Below are 14,778 nucleotides of genomic sequence, written 5' to 3' on the forward strand. Positions count from 1 at the left end.
TCATAGGATGATGTTGTAGGCTGTGGAGTCTCGTAGAACTACGAACTCAGCCATTATCGATCTTCGCCCCTGTCCTTGTCCTACAGAGACCGGCAAGGATATTATCCCGTCCGGCTTGATGAAGTGATCGCCTAGCCCTACGACACCGTGATGGTGAGTCGTTAGGTCGGCATCCCGTAATCCCAATGCATTGAACACGTTACGGAACATAATATTTGAGTCTGCCCCTGTATCCATAAGGATCTGTTTGACGAGACTGGTTCCGACCCTGGCCGTGATGACCATGGTGGGGCTTTCCAGGACCTCGTCGAACCATTGGTCTTCCGGGCCAAAAGAGATGGATGGAAGCCCTTTGGAGCTTCGCGCAGATGAGGAGGAGACCGCCAGGACTTTGGCGTCTTTCTTGTGCGTCGATCTCGACCTTGGAGCCGTGTTTCTCATGGTTACTACATTCACTATGGTAAGGCTGTGGTCGTTGTCCCCTGGCTCTTGTCGTCGCTTCACCGTTCGGGTCTTGTCTTCCCCATCGTGGTCGCGATTTCGTCTCCTCGGCTCCCTGATAAGGTGGGAGAATTTGGCTAGTTTTCCGTCCCTGATTGCTTGTTCCAGTGCGTCCTTCAGGTCGAAGCAGTCCTGTGTATTGTGTCTATAGCCTTTATGGTAATCACAGTAGAGGCCCTTGTTCCCCCCGGTTCGGTCCTTTAGAGGTCGGGGCTTTGACAAGATTCCCTTCTTGGATATCTGCTAGTAAATTTCTATGATGGTGAGGGTGAGGGGAGTGTAATTGGTGAATTTTCTGACATGAGGAAATGTTCTGGGTGTCTTGCTCGGACCGCCGTCTCTGGCGTGCTCCTTCTGCCTTTCTTCGTTACCGTGCTGCCTGGGTTGATTGTAAGAGGGCTGCCACTTGTTGGCAGCCACAACTTGACTGACTTCCTCATCGTTAATGTATTCCCGGGCTACAGTTTGGATCTCTTGCATCGTCCAGACTGGATTTGTGGTGAGGTGCTTTCTGAAGTCCTCGTTAAGGAGCCCGTTCGTCAGACAGAGACTAGCCACCGAATCGGTTAACCTTTCGATCTCCAAGCACTCATCATTGAAATGGTCTAGATATTTTTTGGTCGGATTGCCGGTCTTCTGAGTGACGCCGAGCAGATTGATCGGGTGTTTTGCCTTCGCGATTCTGGTGGTGAATTGTGCTAGGAAGGCACGGCTAATATCCGAGAAGCAGGCCACCGAGCCTTGCGGGAGGCTATTGAACCACCGTATCGCAGGCCCTGCCAGGGTGACCGGGAAGACGCGACACCTTACTTCGTCTCCTACTCCCTCCAGGTTCATTCTGGCCTCAAAGGCCCTGAGGTGCTCCTGCGGGTCTTGGGTTTCGTCATACCTCATGTCTGTTGGCTTGTCAAAGTGCTTTGGCAACCAGACCTCGATGATGGAATGATGGAATGGGGGTGGCGCCCATTATCACGGGTTGCCGTGTTCCCCTAGATCTCTCTTCGCCGCTTTTGCGATCTCGCCTCGTGGCGCGCCCCCTTACCTCGGGCGTAGATGATTGTGTCATGTCGTCTTCTCGGGTGTTCCTGATCTTCCCGGCTACTTTCTGATTCTGATCTCGAGGCGGGAGCACGCCGAGAGCGACTGCTTCGGTGGGAGGTTCTTCCTCGACTTTCGGGAGACTGGAAGTAGTCGGGGTCGGAAGTTTGCTGATGATGCTCCTGATCCGCGAGTTGGCGCTCCAGGTTCTGCACCCTATGGCGCAGTTCCTGCATTATCTTAGCACTGTCGCTACCAGTTCCCCCGAAGGGGCGTCTTTCTTGGGCTCTCGACTGTGGCTTGGTACGTCGCGGAGGGGACCTCAACCGTTCCCGAAGGGAGGCGACGGAGGCTGCACCCTCAAGGCCCGCCGCGCGGCCATGGTCTCCTAGACCTTGCACGATGTCCATTTAGGCGATCCCCACAGACGGCGCCAATGTTTGGTAGGTCGGTTACCGGACGGTTTAGGAGAATTCTTGATTCGATAGGTGGGGTGCGGACTATGACCAGGTCGCGATGGTGAAACTGGAGTAGCCGACATTCTGAGCTCAGGATGTGAAAGGGGGGCGGGTGTCACCTGCAATGACACTCCGACGCTCAAGTCAGTAAGTGTGCAGGCGAAAAAGGGGTAAGGTGTTTTGGGTGACGTACCTTGGGGGAGGGGTAGGACCCTCCCCTTATATACTGTGTCAGAAGTGGGTCCCACCAGAGAAGACCCACCTTCCTCGAAACTTCCTCATACATCTGTAGTGATGAGCTGTCAAGGACGCGTGTCCGGGTCGGTGGCTAAGCAGCTCGCACCCGACTGTTCGGGTCGGGTGGTCTACGTGTCGGGTTGGCCCGCAATCTGTTTGGGTCAGGCCGCAACATGACTCAAATTACATATTGTATAAATAAAGTTGGTTATTAATCAAGTTGGGTTAGTCTAGTGGTTAGTTCACTATTCTACTTAAATAAGTCTTGGGGGTTCGAATCTGGCCTTATGTTTGCAGCAATCCAATGGCCAACAGCAAACCCTTAGATGGAGTTCAGTACTGCGATAGATTAGTCCTTGACTTGACGAGTTGGCAGATACCGTGAGAAATCAAATATAGTTTGTTATTTTATTTTGTATAACTATCTATTATTTCTGACTGATTGAAAAAATTTAAGTTTTAATTTCTATGCCACTTTGGAGGGTTATACTTTACAATAATTTTTTCAATATTAAAAATTTTGATAATGATTCTTTATATGCTAATGAGTAGAGGATAATTTTTAATGAATTTTTAGAAATAATTTATTATTCTGTTTTAAATTTATAAGTTTGTAAAAATATAAATTTTCTAAAATTTGAATTAAAAAAACAAAAATTGAATTTCTATTCTTATTCGTGTTGATTTTTTTATATTTTATTTGAATCCAAATGGAGATATGTTTTTATTAATATTTAGTTTTAAAGTTAACGAAGAATAAATAAATAATTAACTTAATAATATGTAAAAATCGTAAATCAAATTAACTTGATTCGATTTACTACTAGTATAGTATATACATAATAAATCGAGTCAATTTGATTCGATTTATAAAAAAATGTTTAAAATAAAATGTGTAATCAATTCTAGTTTAAGACATTCTGTATAATTTTAAGCTCTATTTATTTTATCAACATAAGTTACTCAACATTTTCTTTATACAATATTTTATGAACAATAAATGCCCACTTGCAAATATTTTTAATTTCAATAAGGATTTAAATACGAATATTTAAAGTATATAAAATTTAATTGTAACTTTGGTAAAAAATTATAAGAACAATCAAAATTAAACCTTCTTATTTTGATTTCTTTAAATCCTTTACTTTGATTTTATCCATATTATTGTATACCTCTTTTTTACCTTTACTAGTCGTGGTTCTAAATTCGTGCACTAAACATTTAAACAAATTTTAGAGCATGCATAAAATTCCTATACTATTTAAGATTTTGTATTTGATTTAACACATAAAAAAGATTTTAACAGCAGAAAAATAAATAATAAAAAAAGAAATGATAGAGGTAAGAAACTAAAAGAAAAAATATTTAAAAAAACTAAAACCAAATATAAGCACTAAAAACTAATTTAAGGCAAATTACCAATTAAAAATTATTGGGAAATCAATTGTAGAAAAATAAATATAAAAATTTTCTGGTAGTGTTCTATATCATAAATGAATGTAATTTAAAAAAATTAAACAAATTAGACTGAGCCTGACTGGACCACAAAATAAAATCAAACTAGCCAGCTAGGTCGTGTCACCAATTTTTTTTAATACTAAATGACCAATTTAATTTTGCAACCAAATTCAATCAACCTATTGAACCTATATATAATAGTGCTCTTTCCTCTTTACCCACGTGCTTTCTGCGTCCCCCCCCCCCCCCCCCCCCAACCAATTGTTCTTCTTCTCTACTTTCATCTTCTATGATCTCTTCCTCTTCTGATCTTTATATCATTCTTTTTCGTTGTGGATCTATTTCTCTTATTTTCTTTGTTCCTATAATTAAACAAAAAAAGAATAAGAGTATAAATAAAAAAAATCACGAAACCGAAAAATAGAGTAGTAAAAGAAAAATTAATGTAGCAGAATTGATAAATCATAAAATTATTTTAGTTATTGTCTTATCCTTAAATTGTAGCAATAGAAATAAAGAAGATGATAAAACGATATATTTTTATTTGGCCTCCAAGTATAATGAAATTTATATCCAATTTTTACCAAAAATTATGATAAAGTTTTACTATAATTAACTTAATTACAATGTAAGCTCAACCTAATTTTCTAAACATTATAAGAAATGATTTTAATACTGTCAAATTTAGTGACAAATATTATTGGCGAATTTAGTAGTGGATTTTTCGACGATTATGAATGAAAATTTGTCCTTGGAATAACTTACCGTTAGATTTATAATTCCGTAACTAAATCCAACAGTAACACAAATTAGTGAAACATGACGTTTAGGCAACGATCAATACCTTATTTTCGAATTTATCTAGTAGTAAATCTGATGATGCAATTCTCCTAAATTCAAAATATAAAACCCTCCCCCTCACTTCTACAACCTCTCCCCTTCTCTTCTCTCTTTCTCTCTCACCATTTTTTACCTCTCCTCTCTTTTTCTCTCTCTCCGTTTTTACCGCTGGCCACTATTCCTTTCCTTGTAGCAATGTGTCTTTTCTGTATCAAACGAGTCCCTTTTCTGCATTGTTCTAGCCAAGCCACCAAAAGTCCTGACGTTGCTACAGGGTCTGTCGCTATTATCACTACTTCATGGGTCGTCGTCATTGCTGTTCACCATCGTTCCTCCTCCAGGTTAGTGTAAATTCTTCCTATTCTTCAATTTGTCACTTTTTTTTGTTAAAAAATCCTGACACTACTCATTAATGGTATAGGTGGGAGAAGTTTAACATTACCACTGCACTGTGAACTGCACCTCCCCACAACTCAACAACCATGTTTAAGTTTTTTTATATATATTTTTATTTTTTGAATTTTATATGTATTTTATTAATTTTGCATTTATTTTTTATTTTAAAATGTAAGTTTGTTCGAAATTTTAATTTTTTATGAAAATTTTTATTTTAAATTTTGTGTTTAAATTATGTTTTATTTTTTTAATTGTGTTTACATTTTTATTACTGGTTATTTTTTTAAATTAACCTAAGAACAACAACAATTTCTTTTTTTACATACAATCAACCACCACCACCAATAATAATACTAAGAACAACAACAATCACTCATAGAGGAGAACGTGTGACACAGAGGCGATGGAGGTACTGAAAAGCAAGTCCGAAAGAGACGCAAAAGTGGCAGTAAAGATGGGGCGCAAAAGTAGTAGTGGAGATAGCGACGCAAAAGCAAAGGGGTGGCATGGCAATGCCATCAAGTTGGAAGACGACGAACGATGGAGAAGTAGAGACAGAAGAAGGAAAAGGAGGCAGAGGTAGAGGCATAAGGAGGAGGAAGCAAAGGCAGAAGTAGTGGCTGTGGCGTGTGAAGAGGACAACGGCGATGGTGGCTGACAGATGAGGAGATGATGATGGTGGTCATGTTGCCATTATTTCTGGATTTGGTTTTGAGAGAGACTGAGACCGTAAGAGGTGAGTTTGGGGAGAAAGAAGAGGGTAGGTTTAGAAATAAAATTGGAAAATAAAATGTTGACTAACCATTGAACGTTAACAAATTAACAATAAGGATAAAATTAAAATTTATTTTAAACATTAAATATAAAATTAAAATGAATTAAATGTTAAGGATATTTTTAAATAATTTCGAAAACATTAGTAACAAAAACATACTTTATTTTTTTAATTTGAGTCTGTTTCAATTGATAAAGTTCAATTAAGTTTTGAAAAGAAAATTCAATTGAAACGAGGAAGAAAAATAGATTTGAAGATGAGTTCTGATGCGTATCATCTCCCTCTCTTCTTTAGGATATCAATAATATAAAATTTAAAGTTGTGTATGATCAATTTTTCAATTTGATCTATTCTTTATTCTGCTATTGTTAAAATAATTCTAGATGAATCAATTTGTTAATTACTTTTCTAAGTAATTTTAATTTTCTTTTTTTTTTCTGCTTTGTGATTTTAAAGAGGATAATAGATGTTAATGGCGAGGAAGTAAGAGAAGAAAAGCAAGTGATGGTGAGTGGTGGTTTGTTGGTGGCTTTGTCACGGTGGATAGAGGTGCTGGTGATGAGTGACTGAGTTAGAGAATAGGTGAGTGAGAGGAAGTATGAGAAAAGAGAAGAGGATGGTTTTTCTTTGTCATACTGTTAGTCACATCAAACTAAAACGTACTATGAATGTGCAGTTTGGATACATTTTTAAGTTATTTAATAGTATTTTTTGTCAATAATAAAATTTAAAAGTATTTTTGTTAGATATTTGGTGGTTAATCCTAAAAACATTAACATAGCACCAATAGTATTAGTAGTGAAAATATGTGATTTCTGCACAAATTTCGTATAAGTGATTTTTATTAGGTTTATAAATTGTTCAGCTAACTTAATTAATCTTAATTATTAAAAAGATTTGTTCACTTACTGCTACTGAAAAATTAACCAAACTAATTAAGTCTAATAATAGTTAATGTAAACTAAACCAAAGTAGCACACAAGGCTATTATATCTGCCACGCAAAAGGTGCACTTTGGTTCGAATTCCTGGGAGTAGTGGTTAATTATTATAGCAAAAATCTCCTTCAAAATAAAAAAAAGTATAATAATAATAATAATAATAATAATAATAATAATAAAAGATAAATATTTTATTGGTTTTAGTAAAAGGTCTTGAGTTTAGATTTTAAAATTGTAAAATATTTTATTGGTTTTAGTTAAAGGTCTCGATTTTAGTAAAAAAAAAAAAAGTTCTTGAAATTTTAGTAGAAGGTTCTAGAACAGGTGGAATGTAGTACTCGTACGCATTTTTTTCTTCCAATAATCTCTCCAAATATTCAACCTTTCAATTCAATAGGTAAAAATGATGACGTACACATAATTAATATTTAAAATGATTCATAAAATTGACTATCAATTTAATTTGGTGTTTCAATTTAATTGACTTAAATTATAGTGTAAAATTTTAAAGTGTAGCTCAAGTTAGTTTTTTTATCTAATTTCGTCACCAAAAAAATGAAGTAACTTTTTTTTGTTGATGTATAGTTTTAGCTCCTTCTTATAAATTCTCATATGTTCTTTTATAATGTTTTTTTGAATCTCATGCAAGTTGATCATTCACCGCAGTTTTTCAATCAATTTCTATTTGTATTCTGTCTCTCATCTGCCATTCTCTAGAACTGGATGGTGGATTCGATCTTTGCAGAGCTATTCCGTTCTAGAAGTAGAGGATTATGGCCATAGAGGAGGCAACTGCAATTCACTCCTTCTCAAGTTCGAATCAGGCAACATTGGCCTTCCGGTGCTCCATCTTGACTAATCTCCTGAGAGAGATTACGCCGAACACGTCGCCCTCATCAACAATCAAGCTCTCGATCTCCGATGCCTCTTCAGAATAGGCGTTGCCTCTACTGCCTCTCTTAGAGGAAAAAGAGTGGTGATGGAAGAGAATTTGGCTGGGTGATAAACCCATATTTTATGATGATTTTTTGGTTGAAATGAGTAGATTTTATCAACTTATCTTGTAATTATTCATAGAAAATACATAGTTTTGTGAATTTTTTCTAATTGTATCTGCTTAACTGTAAAAAATATGCTTTCTATGCTTTAAAATTTCTAAATTTAATTCATTGTTGTCCAATTCTATGCTTTGATGTGTTTGTTTGAGTGATTTAAGGTTTAGAAAGTAAGGATGACATGATGAAGAAGTGGAGAGAAAGCATGCAAAAGTGGAGAATTCATGAAAAAATGAAGTTTGGAAGATTTTCATAATTGTACGTATGCATAGATCATGCATATGCATCATTCACAATTCGCGTCTACGGATGGTAGATGCATACGCATGACCCCAATCTCGTGCCTCATTTAAAATGGGACGTGACATGCGATTTTTGGCCCAATTTTGGCTCAATCCAACTAATTTTTGAAGAATTTGAAGGCAAGACTCAAGGAGGATCAACCAAGTAGGAAGTAGTGGATAAAATAGTGGAGAATCATGTTTTAGGTCAATTCTATAGAGAGAAGCTCCAACTTCTCTTTAGAATTTAGGGTTTTTAGTTTAACTTTTTCTTAGATTTCGGTTTTAATTCTTATTTTAGTGTAGTTTCCTTTATATTTTCATGTTCTAGCATCTTAGTTTGTTTAGTTTCACATATTAATTTTTTTATTTTGTTAATTTTAGTTTATGAACAATTGTTGATTTCAATTTTTCTTTGATGCAATTTGATATTTTTATGTTTATTAATTTTCTTTTTAGTTGTTATTATTGCTCTCTGATGAGCGGATAATTTATACGCTTTTTGTCATTGTTTTTAGTATGTTTTAGTTAGTTTTTATTATATTTTTATTAGTTTTTGGTTAAAATTCACTTTTCTAGACTTTACTATGAGTTTGTGTATTTTTCTGTGATTTCAGGTATTTTCTGGCTGAAATTGAGGGACCTGAGCAAAAATCTGATTCAGAGGCTGAAAAGGACTGCAGATGTTATTGGATTCTGACCTCTCTGCACTCGAAGTAGATTTTCTGGAGCTACAGAAGCCCAATTGGCGCGCTCTAAACTGCGTTGGAAAGTAGACATCCTGGGCTTTCCAGAAATGTATAATAGTTCATACTTTGCCCGAGATTTGATGGCCCAAACCGGCGTTCCAAATCAGCTCAAAACTGCCCGGCGTTAAACACCGGAACTGGCACAAGAATGGGAGTTAAACACCCAAACTGGCACAAAAGCTGACGTTTAACTCCAAGAAAAGTCTCTACACATGAAAGCTTCAATGCTTAGCCCAAGCACACACCAAGTGGGCCCGGAAGTGGATTTTTATGTCATTTACTCATCTTTGTAAACCTTAGGCTACTAGTTCTTTATAAATAAGACCTTTTACTATTGTATTTTCATCTTGGTTCTTCTGGTTCCCTCTCTGGGGCCGAAGCCAATGATCACCATTATCACTTATGTATTTTCAACGGTGGAGTTTCTACACACCATAGATTAAGGTGTGGAGCTCTGATATACCTCGAGTATTAATGCAATTACTATTGTTCTTCTATTCAATTCAGCGTGTTCTTGTTCTAAGATATCACTTGTTCTTCAACTTGATGAATGTGATGATCCGTGACACTCATCATCATTCTCACCTATGAACATGTGCCTGACAACCACCTCCGTTCTACCTTAGATTGAGTGGATATCTCTTGGATCCCTTAATCGGAATCTTCGTGGTATAAGCTAGAATTGATGGCGGCATTCAAGAGAATCCGGAAGGTCTAAACCTTGTCTGTGGTATTCTGAGTAGGATTCAAAGATTGAATGACTGTGACGAGCTTCAAACTCCTGAAGGCTGGGCGTTAGTGACAGATGCAAAAGAATCACTGGATTCTATTCCAACCTGATTGAGAACCGACAGATGATTAGCCGTGCTGTGACAGAGCGCGTTGAACATTTTCACTGAGAGGACGGGACTGTAGCCACTGACAACGGTGATGCCTAACATACAGCTTGCCATGGAAAGGAGTAAGAAGGATTGGATGAAGACCGTAGGAAAGCAGAGAGACGGAAGGGACAAAGCATCTCCATACGCTTATCTAAAATTCTCACCAATGAATTACATAAGTATCTCTATCTTTATGCTTCATTCATATATCATCCATAACCATTTGAATCTGCTTGACTGAGATTTACAAGGTGACCATAGCTTGCTTCATACCAATAATCTCCGTGGGATCGACCCTTACTCGCGTAAGGTTTATTACTTGGACGACCCAGTGCACTTGCTGGTTAGTTGTGCGAAGTTGTGATAAAGAGTTGAGATTGCAATTGAGCGTACCATGTTGATGGCACCATTGATGATCACAATTTTATGCACCACTCTCTTATTTTGGTAGTTATAGATTTTATAATTCTTTCAATTTATCATGCTTTTCCTTTTATGCATTCCAAGTGTTTAATAAAAATATCTTCTTTAATTTTAGAGTAGATTTTTGCATTCTTGACTTGGAATTGAGGACTTAGGTGACCTTGAGTCATTGATGTCCAATATTGAGTTGGCTAAGACTGGTGGATTAAAATCAATTATGCTTATTTGACTTTTTCTTGATGTTTGGGGATGAGAAGTGGGATTAACTCTTCTTAATTACCATGTTTGTGGTTAATGACTTGGATAGGAATCCTTAACTCTCAATCCTTGTCAAGATGTCTTTTAGCACTTAAATTTCTTTGTTTGCTCTTTACTTTTTGTCATTTAATTTCTTGTCTTTTGCTTTTTAAACTTCTTATTCTCATAACCAATGATGCGCGCAACTCACTGCAATTTCTTTGAGAGACGACTCGAGAATTAAAACTCTCAGTTTTTATTGATTTATTTTGTGACAATCTTTTAAACTCGGGTAATTTATTAGTTTGGAACTATACTATCGACGAAGCAATTCTTTTTGAAAAATTATGAACCGACGTTTGACCTACATCAAGTTTTTGGCACTGTTGCCGGAGAATTGCAATGTGTGCTTGTTATTGGATATCGTTAATATGTTAATATTGTGAATAATTTTCTTTTTGGTTGTTTGCTTATTTTTGTTAGTAGTTAGGAGTGTGTTTTTTTTTGTATCTTGATACTCTTTTCTCTATGAATTCTCACCTTGTTGGCTTTGAGTTTGGTTATAACTATGTTGTAAGAAATGGAAACTTCAATGATGGTTCGTGTTATGGATAGGAAAATCAATCAAGGGAGGAGCCACGTTCTTATGGACGACCTTCATGACAACAACCTCCTCCGAACTACTATGGTCACAATGCACCCCATAATGCATACCAATCCAATGGGTATGGTAGGCCTTCTTATGGTTTTAGATCTCAACCACCATATGCCTACCAACCACCTCCTCAATATTGTCCTCAACCACCATACTCACAAGTCCCATCATACCACCAAATGCTTCTATATGATCCTAATCCATATCCACACCACATCATCAATCTTATGTGCTTCAAGAATAATTATATGAGCCATATAAACAATACTTAGAACCACTACCATTCCAACATCAATACTCTCAAACATCCTTGGCCAATTACCTCCATATACACAACTTCAACACTCTCACTCTTATGAACAACCTCCCATATATGATTGCTACCTTCAACAGAATCAACGATCTTTTCCACCACAACCCTCCATGGAAGAAGCTTTCCAACCCTCATCAAGTTTTCTCCAAGAGCAAGAAGAATTCCAAAGGAGGCATGATGCTATCTTGGCTTCCTTAGCAGAAACCATAGCTCGTTTAACCTCATAGAGCTCACACGACAATCAAAACACTCCTGTTAATGGATGTGAAGATTTAGTTTCAAGTGAAGAGCGTCGTATGGAAGAGAGCTTGAAACCCCAAATGGAGGAAGAAGCTCTTCAACTATTAATCCAAGAACAAAGAGAGTTTCTTCTAGAGCAAGAGGAATCCCACAAGAGGCATGAACACTACGTGACAATCATAGTTGAATCCGTAGACTGCTTAGTCTCAAGGCATTCATGTAATCAAGGTACTCCTATTGACGAATGTGGAGGATCAACCGAAGAACGTAGTGTGGGAGAGAGCTTGGAGTTTCAAGAGGAGGAAAAGGGGCCAAGGTGTGAATTACAACAAGTGGAGAAGGTTAAATGTATCGAATTTAAAGAAATGGTTGAAGAGTTACGAGGAGTTGAGCAAGAGGTAGAGTCCAAGATTGAAGGTACTTTCACACCAACTAGTGACATTAATAATCTTATTGAGTCTTCTTCCATTGGATGTGAAATTAATGTTGAGAAAGACCGTGCACAACCTTCGAAACATGACGTGAGTGATGAGGAAGAATTGCAAGAAGTTAGTGACAATAAGTGAAAAAGGAAGCTTGTCAAGAGGTGGAAGTTATCAAGAAAGAGCCAAACGGAATAGACACTACTTTAGCAAATTCTTTGGAGATATCCCTCACTAAGTGGATAAAAATCTTCTTTTTGAGTTTTATTAATCCACTTGAATACGATTTGCTAGAAATGGATGAGCAACTTAGATCTCTTTGTAGATTGATGAGCAAAAGAGAGATGGTTAGTGGTTGGCATCATAAATCAAGGCTCACTAGAGTTGAAACCTCATGGTTGGATTTCCAAAGATGGTGCAATGCTCAACTAGAAGAAGGGTACAAAAATAAGGTTTGGGATCCTAAATCAATTCTTTTTCAACTAATCTCTTTTCTTTTCCTAAGTACATAGCAACCGTGTTTCCAAATGTTTTGGTTAAATAGGCAATACGATTAACTTTGATTGATATTATTGATTGGAGTATGATTTCTAGTCGATTTTGTTCCATAATTTCACTTGCACATTCAATCAATTCTCTTTTCTCTTTCCATTTCACAATTGCTTGGTTATTCACCTAAGTTTTTATGCTTCTTGTTGGTTGCTTGTTCCTTTAACTTTCATATTTATCTTTAAATCATCTTAAGTACATTAAAATAAGTGAGTATATGCGTACTTTATGTAGTTGTGACATAGCTTTCAAGTGCTAGTGCATGAGTTTTAAACTGCGCGCAAACTTAAAATTCACATGCTTGCTTTCATCAATGTCACAAACTGATTAACTCACTTTATTTTAGTGATTATTACCTTATTTCGGCAATCTATGCTTCCTTATCTTAGAATTTACTTATCTTAATATATTTTGTTCTATATTTTTCAAGATGAGTGATTATAAGCAATAAGGGAAATAGAAGAAGGAATATGCCACAATAGATATTTCTAAACATTTCTGTTCAACATACTCATACATTGAATGTTGAACCATATACATTAATCCTTTTTGTATATATTATGTATTGAAAAAAAAAAAGAAAAAAAGAAAAGAAAAAAAGAGAAAACAATAAAAAGGGGATAAATACCCCAAAGAAAATTTTAATGATAATAATGCATATGTGATATGAATTAAAAAGAATGCATGAGTGTGTGAAAAAATGAATAATGGTAGTTAGGTTTTTCATTAGAGTTGAATAGGTTGTCATAGGTTAGATGGGAGTTTAAGTTAATCAAAGATTCAAATTTTAGTCCACTTGACCAAATACAATCCTACCTTTACCCTAACCCCATGACAATCTTTAAAATGTCCTCATGATACTTGTATGCATATATTGAATAATTGTTTATTGTTAGAATAAAAACAAGTATTGGAAAGCAAGATTAGAAGAGAATTGAGTGAATCAACCTATACATTTGAGTGATTAGACAATATAAACATCCGGTGAGGGATTCGATTGCTCTATTCTACATTTTCACCTTTTCTTATCTATTATCTTGCAAGTTATTATATGTTTTGGAACTCAAATTGATTCATGGGATTGCTTTCATTGCGATATTGCTTTAGCAATCTTTGTTTATATGGTTTCTTGAAAATTAATTTGTTTTGACCAAGTAGATACATATATAGATACAAGAAAATAGATAGAATAGATTTGGATAGTTTTCTTTCAATAAATGTTGAATATCCCTTGATCTTGTCTTTCTTGATGTTTAGCATGAGGACATGCTATTGTTTAAGTGTGGAGGGGTTGATAAATCCATATTTTATGATAATTTTTGGGTTGAAATGAATGAATTTTATCAACTTATCATGTACTTATGCATAGAAAATACATAGTTTTGTGAATTTCTCCAAATTGTAATTAATTGTGAAAAACATGACTTTTATGCTTTAAAATTACTAAATTTAATTTATTGTTGTCCTATTCGATGCCTTGATGTGTTTGTTTGATCAGCGATTTAAGGTTTATAAGGCAAGGATGACTTGAAGAAGTGGAGAGGAAACATGCAAAAGTGGAGAATTCATGAAGAAATAAAGTTTGAAAGATTTTCATAGTTGTGCGTACATATGGGTCATGCGTACATATCATTCGCAATTCGCGTATATGCATGGTAGATGCGTACGCATGACCCCAATCTCATGCTTTATTTAAAATGGCACGTGACTCACGATTTCTGCCTCAATTTGGCCCAATCTAACTCATTTCTGAAACATTTGAAGGCAAGACTCAAGGGAGATCAATCAAGTAGGAAGTAGTGTATAGAATAGTGGAGAATCATGTTTTTGGTCAATTCTAGAGAGAGAAGCTGCAACTTCGCTCTAGAATTTAGGATTTTTAGTTTAGCTTTCTCTTAGATTTAAGTTTTAATTTTTGTTTTAGTGTAGTTTTCTTTATATTTTCATGTTCTAGCATCTTAGTTTGTTTAGTTTCACTTGTTAATTTCTTTATTTTGTTAATTTTAGTTTATGAAAAATTGTTAATTTCAATTTTTCTTTAATCCAATTTGATGTTTTTATGTTTATTGATGTTCCTTTTAGTTATTATTATTGCTTTCTTGTTTTGGTAGTTATAGATTTAATAGTTCTTGCAATTTATCATTTTTTTCTTTTATGCATTTCAAGTGTTTGATAAAATGCCTTCTTTAATTTTTGAGTAGATTTTTGTATTCTTGACTTGGAATTGAGAACTTAGGTGACTTTGAGTCATTGATGTCCAATATTGATTATTAATTTAGGATTGTTAGTTGGTTTTATTTTCACTGACGCTAGTCTTTTACTAAGTCTAA

At 35.8% G+C, this 14,778-nt stretch overlaps 1 protein-coding gene across 1 annotated transcript; it reads right to left on the bottom strand.

The window, feature by feature from the left end:
• LOC112701241 (uncharacterized) lies at window positions 1-1,395 on the bottom strand. The gene is made up of 2 exons (XM_025752022.1): window positions 802-1,395; window positions 1-633 (listed from the first exon to the last, which is right to left on the bottom strand). The coding sequence occupies exons 1-2, from the start codon at window positions 1,393-1,395 to the stop codon at window positions 1-3; spliced, it is 1,227 nt and encodes a 408-aa protein (XP_025607807.1).
• Between the last annotated feature and the right edge of the window lie 13,383 nt (window positions 1,396-14,778).

This window comes from Arachis hypogaea, chromosome 7 (assembly GCF_003086295.3).
Source record: "Arachis hypogaea cultivar Tifrunner chromosome 7, arahy.Tifrunner.gnm2.J5K5, whole genome shotgun sequence".
Lineage (NCBI taxonomy): Eukaryota > Viridiplantae > Streptophyta > Magnoliopsida > Fabales > Fabaceae > Arachis > Arachis hypogaea.

Bases quoted from the DNA above. Each gene is read 5' to 3' on its own strand.
- LOC112701241 (XM_025752022.1), bottom strand. From the start codon at position 1,395: ATGAGGTATGACGAAACCCAAGACCCGCAGGAGCACCTCAGGGCCTTT. The intron at 634-801 runs GTCAGAAAATTC...CACAATACACAG, and splicing joins CACCCAGAACATTTCCTCAT to GACTGCTTCGACCTGAAGGA.